This window comes from Trachurus trachurus, assembly GCF_905171665.1.
Source record: "Trachurus trachurus genome assembly, chromosome: 15".
Lineage (NCBI taxonomy): Eukaryota > Metazoa > Chordata > Actinopteri > Carangiformes > Carangidae > Trachurus > Trachurus trachurus.
Genome location: NC_139906.1, coordinates 12933918 through 12944898, shown reverse-complemented (window position 1 = coordinate 12944898; position 10981 = coordinate 12933918). Strand labels below are relative to the sequence as shown.

Below are 10981 nucleotides of genomic sequence, written 5' to 3'. Positions count from 1 at the left end.
GCCTCCAGATGTGAGGGACTGAGACACTGAGGGAAAGAGTGAATAGAGAGAGAGAGAGAGAGAGAGAGAGAGAGAGAGAGAGAGAGAGAGAAAGCCTGGGAAGCTTTGCACCACACCAGGACACACAGCAGCTGGGACAGCCCTGAAGGGACACCTGAGCCCTGAAGAGACACCTCCTGAAGTCGGGAGCAAGCGGCGCCCCGTGGGAGACGAAGTCAGTGGAACACCCGACAACAACCTGCTGTCGCTCCTCCTCTCTTCGCAACCGGCTCTCATCCCCCTCTCCTCCTCCTCCTCCTCCTCCTCCTCCTCCTCCTCCTCCATCCACACTCCCTCTCTTATTTGATCCCATCCCTCACTCCCTGCACCGGAGAGGGAGAGCGTGCACTGAGAGAAGGTAAGGGGGGATGCATGCATGCTTGTTGTTTGCCTTGCAAAGCATGTGCGTGCATGTGTGTGTGTGTGTGTGTGTATACGTGCATGTGTGTGTGTGTGTGTGTGTCAGCATCTTAAATTTCAACAGGATGTATAAGTCAGCAACTTGTTTCTTTGAATCAGTTCTTTTAGAGTGAGAGCGTGTGTCTGTGTCTCTGGAGGGTTTTCTAAAAAAGCCAGGAACATATGCACAGCACTTTTCATTTGTTGCAGGATGGTTTTCATCTTTACAGTGTCACATTTTTTGCATGCTTGACGGCTATGTTAATCTGTTATTTTTGTATTTCATTGCTCATCGTGTCTTTATTTCTCTCAAGAATTACCTTGTCATTTGAAAAGTAAATTACAAGAGAGAAGACACAAAGTACGTATCAAGAGAGGACATGATACTGTATGAAAGTGCGTGAGACAGAGAGAGAGGAGAAATGAGAGATGCGGGCACAAAGGGACACGGAAAGTAAGGAAGACAGGAGGAGGGTTGATGTATGTGAATACACATGCAGTGTGGTGGAAAATCAGCCGTTAAATCCTATCAAGTTCCCTGGTCATTGCATGTTACCCTGCCATCATCTCATCAACCCCCACCATGAACCGCAGGCCGGTTCTCTGCCCACAGTAGTTTGGGGGGACAACAGATCCTGCAGGGACCACCCCATGCCATTTAATCTGTCCCTGCCCACAGATAACAGAAGGCAGATGGTCCTGCCAGAGCACAGGGAGATAGAAGATAGCTAATACAATGTGCGGACAGATAACACACAGCACTCAACCTGTCCCTCTGAAACTGAGCCTGCATCAACTTCTAAATACAGGCGGCCAAATGAAGTGAAAAAGCAGACAGAGAAGAAAAGAAGGGCAGAGAGGGAAAGAGGAGAAAGAGAGCGGGGTTGAAGTATCCTTAATTAATACCCAAACAGTCTCCAAAATAAACGCAGTCAGTCGACTGTCTGGGATAAACATAACAGACGTAGGAAACTCATCTAAAAGAAGAAAAGAGCTGAGAAGAGAGTGTGCAGGACCATCAAAGTCAGGCGCTCCTGTGTTTAAAGGGGAGTGTGTATTTATTTATTGAGGGCGGTAGTTAAGTTCACTAAGCTCCCTCTCTCTGTAAGACCCAGTCTTTTTTTGCCTTATGAAAATTCAATTGGCCGTAATTTGCTGAAGAGCCGTATGCATATTTTATCAGCGGGTGCATTTTGAAGAAACAAGCCCGCCAAGCCTTTTTTGTTTCTTCATCTTTATCAAGTTTGAAATAAGGGGAGGGGGAGGGGGAGGGGGGGCTGGCGGGGGGTGAAAGGGTCTGTGAGGTTGTGCGGCTGCCTGGTAATATGTGGCACATTAGAGCCCATTCGACACGGTGGCTAAAGTAAACACCAATCAGCTTCATGTGTCTGGCTGAAACACAGAAACAAATTCATTGCAACCTTTTTGCATGGCAATGGGTTTTTTTTTTCTTCTTCTGAGTCCAGCTCTCTTCTCTTCTCTTCTCTTCTTTCTCCTCATTTTCACTCCGTCTCCTTCCCTCTAATTACTCTAGGATCCAACATCCTCCTCTTCTTGCTCTCCATTTCCACAGCCCTTCCTTCCTTAGCCTCCCCCCCTCCCCTCCCTCCCATTTCAATCTGCCTCTCTCCCACTGCATGTCTCTCAGTTAAAGCTTTATGGGTCGTTCACTCCCCTCTTTCTGTGCAAGGATAATGAGCAGGCGCCTCTGTGTGACTTTGTAGCTGTGCAACGGTTTGTGAGTTTGGATCTCAGAGCGTCCCGGGGCCCAAAAGACTCAGATGTACCTTCTGTAGACGCCTCCATGGTTCCACAGTGATTGTCATCTGATCTATAGGGCACAGCACTGACATAATACACCTTGTTAGAGGCAAGCGGGGAGTGTGTTTGTGAAGACTGTGACTTTGAACAAATGTGTTTTCTCTGGGGAGAAAGACGAACGCTGAGACCTGTAGTTATTCTGTCTACTATCATTAAATCACAACCACACACACAATCGTGCATCCAAAACACGAGTTCATGCATGAAAAAAAGAAAAGAAAAAAAAGTAAGAAAACGCTAATAGAGTGTGAATGAAATAAAATAAAGGACAGGATGAAAGAGAGAAACAGAAACATCTGATACAAGTCCCTCTTGTTAGGCTTTGCATTTATGTATGCTGATTGGATTTGACTGCATCAGAGCACCTCCAGGTGTTGTTTGTGTACCTCTCCCCACATCAGTAAGGCGTCCCTTTCTCCTGATAAAGTAGCGTTAATACCCATGATGAAAGATATTTGGAGAACAGACCCATTTGAACTCCCCAACTAAAAATAGAAATGTAGATGTAAAGGCATAGACTTCAGAGTGATATTAGCAACCCACTTCACACTTTGAAAAGTGGTGTGATGGGTGATTTTTTACAGTGAGTGTCAAGCTGTGCTACACACACACACACACATACACACACATACCAGAGTAATATAGCATGGCAATTTCTTTTCCCCTGCATGAATAATTCTGTCTGAATAGGATAGGATGTTTCTTCATATCAATGAATCATCAGCTGCTACAGCTCTTTAGTGTCTGTGTGAATGGTACTGTAGAAATTTAACTAAGTGTGTTTGAGTGTATTACAGTGTGCATGTGTGTATGTGTGTGTGTGTATCTGTGTTGATTGATGTTCTTGACCTTTCTACCATGCGTTCACACAGCCTGGGAGACATCCAAGACGTGGAGACTGAGGAAAGTCAAAGAGTGAAAGAGAGACGGGAAGGAAGAAGCTGCGATGGCACTGATGTCCCTGTCCTGGTGTCTCAGTGCAGCTCTGGCTCTGCTCTGCAGCTCATCGTGGCCCCAGGTGCACTCAGCGCTGGCACCTGAGAACGAGGTACCACTTCGCCCCACCACATGGTTACCAGAGGGAAAGATCACCTCTACGACGCTCCCCAAAGGACGAACCCGCAGGTAGGATGACACCACATGGCCTATAGGGAGTATGAAGCCAGATGCATATGGGCTGTTTCAGGCCTTCAAAGTCGCAACCAACGGCTAGTTTTGATGCTGATTCATCTGTTGATTATTGATTGACTGTTGACTTTAATGAGTTTCAACTAGGAGGAAGTTATGTTTTAGAAAACAACAGACAAAATACTAACCTGTATCGCCTTTAACCTCTGATTATGATGTTCTGTGATAAAGCTGAAGATCTGAAACAGTGGCAGTAGTGTAGAAATATCACAAGAAATGTAGTAAAAGTAACTTCAACGACTTGGTAGCTTTTAAAATAATAAATCAATATTCTTACCTGATCATCATCGGACTAGACCACCAGCATCAGCAACAAGAAGCACAACTGAAACAATAAAAGCACACTCTTACCACAGCTGTTAGCCAGCACTAGCATAGCCATGATATAATACACTGCAATGCTGACAGTTAGCCAGCTAGCAATCACAATATTTGCCAATTATGCAAATTAAGGGAAAGAGTGAGACAGCTAATATTATATTTTCGGTGACCGGGCGGTCACTGAAGGAAAACAGACATCCAACATCATGTCTCCATTAAGTTACTTACACATTGCGGGGGAAACCCAGCTCTGAGTCAAGCTGGAGCTCTTCAGCCGCTCATATAGGCCTCTCCTCTCATAGCCAGACCAGCGCTGGCTCCATGGTCGAACTGGGAAAGAAATTCAGCCTTGGACCTGTGTGCTGGGACCGAGGTCTCATGAATGACAGTGATGGAGCTGATAAAAACTTTCAAAACTTTTTGGATGTTTTAATGGTCCATCAAAATTTGAGCTGGTTGTCAACATAGTTAGTCAGAGGCCTTTTAAAGCTGAAAAAGCGGTTTCTCCACTAGAGGTAGTTCTGCCAGGTGCCTTCCCATTAAGTCAGCCTGCTGCACTGTGCCATCTCACATGTGGTCATACCTGTTTGTTTGTAAGTGTGTGGAGGTCACAGGCGAGAAGCTGGAGCCAGCAAAAATCCCAATAGAACATTTTTGAATCAGCTCATTTTGCTTTTGCAATGACTCGACATCTGGAGCTAAATTGCGTGAAGTTTTCACAACTCAACACGACGACACTACACGACTCCTTCGCATAAAAAAGTAAAGATTTTTCCTCATTTGCAGCTCATTGAAGACCCATGAATAAATCTTGAGGCCTGCTCATCAGATGTGCCCTTGTTCCCACTTCAATAACAAGTCACCAGCCACCCCCTCCGCCCCCCTAACCACCTTTTTGGAGACAGTGGCTGATTCCAGCACCACTGTAGAGAGAGTGAGAGGAAGTGAAGCCCATTTGGCCTGAACCTGACACGACGGTGCCAGTGCTTCCTTTCTGAAACTGGGAGCCGAAAATTGCGAAACGCAATCTCCCTGTGTGCCACAGTCTGTCCACCAGTGCAGTCATGCAGAACCACACAGCAAATAATGGAGAGAAAACACTGATTCTGAAATTAATCACTCTATTAAATAAGCCGCAAAGCGCCCTTGAGAATGACAGTGTCGCACATCTGTTTGGAAACAACCACCATCTGCACAGAATCATGAATAATGGTGTTGGTGTGGAAGGAGAACAAATATTTATTAACAAATAACCACACACTTACTTATTTTCTCGAAGGGTAATTAAGTGTGAAGAAATGACATTTTACATAAAAGTTAAGGTTAAAAGAGACAGACGTGTTCTATTCGAGCATCTTTGTGGTTGTAAACAGCTTAACATTGGCTTAAATGTTAAAGAACAGTGATTATTTGAATGTGATCACATCACAGTAAGGGAGATAATAGTTTCTATGCTAAGCACGATCCCAGATAGTTACAGCAAACAGGCAGATATTCATCTGAGGCTGTCAATGCAGCCTTATCATCTGATTCGCAGGTCACCTCTCATGATCCGCTATCAAATGACTGATCAGCATGTAGGCAAACGGAAAGACAGCGTTTGGCAAAGGTTTCAAACAGCTGCAACGTTGAAATTGCCAAGCTTTACGGAAGAAAATTACAACCAGCGCCGCCATATCTGCGAATCATCCAGCAAAATGAAAGAATGTTGCACAGTATGCACTGGAAGATATCTTGTCTTCCCATCCATCACCTTGCAGCTGAATGGAAACAGGATGTTATCTTTTTGACTTTCCCTGTGAGGAATCAAACAGCTTCTTGTGGTTATCTGGTGTTTCCTCCGCAGGCTATACTTCACACTGAGGAAGAAGGCCCCCGCCATGTCGGTGACCGTCAGCCCCTGCGACCTCCCCATCGAATGGAGCCTGGCCGCCCGCACCCTGAAGGACAAACCCCTCAAGAGTCCGCAGTGTGAGTGGAGCACGACACCACAACTTTGCACCTTCAGACACTAATTTCACCCTCAAGATCATCACTGCATCTAACTAAGCCAAGACAATCAATAAGATATTATCATCATCACTGTATCACAGATAGGGAATTAGAGGAGGACAAACACTCTAATCTGACTTAAGAAGAGAGTTTAGTCTTTGGAGCAGCTTTATAGCCAGAACTTTTGGTGGTCATGTCATAGTGAAGATTATCAAACTATTGCAAGACAACAGGGGAAAAGTTTACAGGTTTTTTGTTTGACTTTGGATGTTTGGAGTGTGGAGGTCACAATCTGAATCTACTGCAACCATTTCATCACATTAATAGACCAATAAACTAATTACATCATAGCTAAAGTCATTTTATTTTGAAGAAGCAATTGTCTCCAAATGTCACAATTCTCATGTAGATAAGACCAATAGTATTTTTTCTTTTACATACAAATGGATACAATGTGCTTATCAGCACGTTGTATCCATTTGTTCCAGTTCAAAGCCTGACTATATATTTTTCTATTCTTTTAAACACCAACCACTATCTCCTGCAAGGACACAGACAGTGAATGTTATCATATTTTGGCTGTCACATTTTTCTATGAGGATTTAGATTTTAACATCTCGTAAAACACACACGCATAAAGATAGGACCGCCAACTCTTGATTCAAACATTGAACAAACAATGAAATAAAACTGCGTAGTTAGTCCGCAGTATTATGTGCTTAGCAAACCAAACTAATCAAATAAACTCAGAGGAACCACAGCGCAGCACAATTACATAATGGTTTCAAAACTAAAGTCAGAGCAGTAAAGTTAAGCTCAACGTGATCACATTTCAGGTACAGATTTCTGGATAAGGAAATGCGTATTGGGGTTTTTCATGAACCCTTTTCCAGGTTAAACAAGCTCCCCTACATGGTGAAATAACATTATGAAGTTATAAAATGACACATGAATCATTCAGACCCTGAGCTCATGGGTCCCCATTGCCAGGCTGAATTATTCACTTTGATTCTGTAACATTTGGTCTCATTTGAGGAGTGATTTCTCATGTGGGGGAGAGATGAACAGAGAGGACGAGTGGTGACAGGCTTTTTTTTGGTGTTTGTTTGCCAGTTGCGTCATTCAAGTGAGGAGTGTGTACTTCAGAATGAAAACACTTTAGGTATGAATGAAAATACTGGCAGCTGTATTTTGAAGTGGCAATTGACATTTTATTTATTTAACTGCTCATTTATTAGCTGCTCAGTGATTTCATCACAGCCAGGTTTGGTTTGCTCGGCAGCTCTTTGATTGTTTAAGTACTTTATGCAATGTGTAGCGCTTATGTGTCCTTCGCCCCCTAAAATATAGTGACAAAACAGTGTGTATTTTCTACATTATAGAGTTGTGTTCACACACTACACATCCCCAGAACAGTGTCATGATTTTATAACTGCTGTTATCATTTGGGAGGTAGAGAAACAAGGGGTCCCTGTGTAAAAGCAAACACAATCATTGCTGTGGTGTTGAAACCATTCCCCTCTCAGAGATCACCTTGCACATAATGGTGCACATAATTTTTCTGTTGATGAAGCTTAAATTTGTGTAGTTAGGCTACTAGTGGCTTTTTCCGGCTCACTAAATCCACAATACTTTATTCATTCTGTCGGAGACACAAGAAATATGAATTGCTGGGCACCACAGGAGTCTCTGGAAAGACCATCCATACACATGGAATAGTTTGACATTTTGCTTTTTTGCAAAAATTAGGTGACAAGACGGATGCCTCTGTCATGTCCATATATCTGTGAGCTTACCTCAGCTTTTAGACTAAAAGCTATGGAAAATAACTCACATGGCTTAGACCAAAGTTAGAAAATATACAACCACTTGACTGTTTCCAGTAGCAACTCACTGTGGCCTCAAATCTTCCTTGAAATAGCCTAGCCAGTGATTCTGCTGTTATTAATCGCGCAGAAAAACATAATTGGGAAACAGTATAGTAGTGTATCATATGAACATATTTCTTCAAAATCACAGTTGCTCCAACAAGAAATATTTAATACTCTAAAACCAACTGTCTTCATGAGAAATTTTGTTCATAAATTATTCAGCTGTTTCCCCAGTCTCATTGTATGTAGTATATGTCATTTCTAGAAAGAGAACTGTAGTCTGACAGTCCAGCCCGTTTATGATTAGCTAAATTAATTGTGTGTGGTTTTTGATCTTCTCATCCTATTTTCCAAAATATCAAATTATTCCTTTAAGATGAGGAATCAAGAGCCTGGTGTTTTGTTGTTATTCTATGAAAAGCCCATCCAGATGTATCTTAAAATATATTAATACGTTTTCTGTCTGAAATAAATATTTGTCTCTGATGTCTCCACAAAACAAAACTTCACTTAACTTGGTAAAATTCTTAAAATCAACATCTAATCATTCTTCATAATTATGTATCCTGAATCTTTGAGGTATTATTTACGTCTCTGATTTATTGTGAACACAGAGAGATGTTCCTCCTCTGGTAAATGAACACGAAAACAGTGCCCAGCCCTGAACATGCATTTTTCTGCACAGTTAAGTCACACTGGGACTTTGATGGACTTATACATTTGGTTTACAGATATGTTCTCATCCTTTCTCTCTCTCCTCACAGGGAGCACCAAAAAGAGCATGCCTGAGGTGTGGTGGCGAGGTCCCGGGACTGAGGAAAAAATTCACAGTTTCACCGGTGATTCAGTCGACACCTACAGGGGTCCCTCGCATCCGCATGCCGCCATCTACATCCTGAGGCTGCGCTCCAAACAGCAGAACACCAGAGCGACAGTGTATCTCCACGAAGGCCTGGGTCCCTCGGGCAACTACCCTCTGCTCCCGGCTGACCCTCGTGTTCACACGTTAGGAGTAGGCATGACCAGCGTCACCCTCAGCTGGCCGCCCAGCGCCTCCATCACCGGCCTCCCGCAGGCACAGAAAAGTTACGACTACTGCGTCCTCGTCAACTCTCAGAAAAACTACCCGAGCCTTTGCGCAGCCCGGGAGAGCATGAGGAAAGAGGAAGACCAGAGGCAAGAAAAGAAGGAGAGGAAGAGGGGAGTGACCGTGTGGCCAATTTTGAAGGAGTGGTGGTGGCAGCAGTGGGACACTTATCCTGAAGCCCAGAGTCCGACCTCCTCCCTGGCTGATGAGCATGCTGATCTCCAATGTGCGTGTCAGGGGACAGAGAGCGTTTGCACCGTGTCTGAGCTCCTGCCCGACACCCAGTATTACTTTGACGTCTTTGTGATGGACAGGCTGAACGGGACCAGCATGGCCTACAAGGGGACGTTCGCTCGGACGCACGAGGAGGCTCGGCCTGCCATCACCACGTTAAGAGAAGGAGAGCTGAGGTGGGTGACCTTCCACAAGAGAGGCTCTAACTCGGAGCAGTTCTTCACTTTCCGTCCGCGGGGCTGGCAACAGAGCGGCCTCCTCACCTTGCAGAGCTGCGATGAAAAGGTCAAGGTCAAGGTCACGGTGTCCAGCAAAGGTCAGGTGTTAACATCTCAGCCCGTGGGGGGAGATTTAGTGCACATTTGGCTCCAGGGAAGTCCGTCCTATCTCATCCACCTAGAGAGAGAAGGAACCAGCAGCAGCCAGATCCCTGCTGCTACAGATCTCGCTCTGCCAGGCGGTCTGACGGCCTCGGTCAAAATGCAGACCTCCTCGGCTTACCACCGCAGGGGGGTCCCGTCTCTGCCCTCCACCTTGCAGATAAAGTCTTTCAACCGGTTGCGTGGTTGCAACAGCGTCACACTGGCCTGGATGGGCACAGAGGAGAGAAGTCTGTACTGTGTGTACCGCAGAAAGCTGGGGAACGGTGAAGCGGAGGAGGCCGGGGGAGTCTCGGCTCTGACTGCGCCCTGTCTGGGACCAGAGTCCCGCTCTGACACCGAGAGGGTTCTCTGCAAGTATTTCCAGGAGCTGAATCCTCGGCGGGCCGTCACTACAGCTGTGATTGGGGGCCTGGAGCCAGGGATGGCCTATGTGTTTGATGTCTATCTAATGAGACGCTGGGGGATCCCTATCAAGTACGCCAGCAAGATGGTGAAGACCAGAAAGGAATGCTGAGCTGCCGCCCCCTGCAGGAGGTTTGTAGACTGTCGCCGTTTAGGGGGAAAATGCCATGGGACATGCTGTAAAGACTGACCATGAGAACGAAGCCATTTGACTGTTGTGGAGAGACTGTTATCATAACAAAGAAATCTTCCCTGGAGGAGCAATGGTTACATTTAAACTCCACTTGCACTGTCCATGCAAGTGGATGGAAAGCATATGAGAAGGATCTGCACACCAGCAAAAGTTCATAACATTTACAATACAACTCTCGTGCTTTTGTCATTTTGTTTTTCATTGTTGATCATGATAATGATGTGCCAGTTGTCCAAGTGCTTATTTTGTGTCTGAGTACAAAGGACAGATGAGGTTTGTGATGACAGAAAGTCAACACAAAAACAACAACAGAAACTGTGCCAAATATGCAACAGAAACAGATGGGGCAATAATTGGATAACATCTGAGACAGGGGGGTTTTCAGTGTATATCTCCAGTGCTGCATATTGTACAGGCTTATAAACACAGATGGGTGCAATTTACAGATGCTTAGTTCAAAGTCAATGTGTATCGTTGTGTTCTGCTTTCGCATGAAGCAGTGAAAAATACTTAGTGACTTGCCTCATTGTCTTTGATGTATTCTTGTGCTGCTTCGAACGCACCAATAAATACTAGGGTATCTGTACGTTCTTGACTCAATGATGCTGGACTGTCAGATTAGATTTTCTCGCTTGAAAAATAGTTCTCAGTTAGCTTCCACTTTTAGCTGTCATAGATCAGCTCAACACCACACAAATTTGTATAATGTCTAGGACCTAAGTGAGGTTGAGTTAGTAAGATTTAGATTGAAATATTACTGGTAAAAACATGTTCAGGGATTTGAAGTAACCCTACTGCATCAGTTTATTTTCTGTCCTTTAGCTGCCAAGTAATTACTTAAATGTCTACCACCTATCATGTAAATAAGGCCACATAAGATGGGTCAAAATGAGTCAGTGAAAAGTCAAAGGTAATGCAGCTGATAATCTATGGTGTTTAAGTATAATTCCATACGGTTTGGGATTAATTTCATAATAAGTGTGGGTTGTATACATGTAATTAATTAATAATTATAATATCCAGACTCTTGATAAATAGTTTATTCAAATAT

General features: G+C 44.2%; 1 protein-coding gene across 1 annotated transcript; it reads left to right on the top strand.

Moving 5' to 3' along the window:
• Window positions 1-3205: 3205 nt before the first annotated feature.
• On the top strand, window positions 3206-9849 carry ndnfl (neuron-derived neurotrophic factor, like; the record flags this gene model as incomplete). Its single annotated transcript, XM_083987694.1, has 3 exons — window positions 3206-3384; window positions 5615-5739; window positions 8396-9849. The coding sequence occupies 3 exons, from the start codon at window positions 3206-3208 to the stop codon at window positions 9847-9849; spliced, it is 1758 nt and encodes a 585-aa protein (XP_083843820.1).
• Between the last annotated feature and the right edge of the window lie 1132 nt (window positions 9850-10981).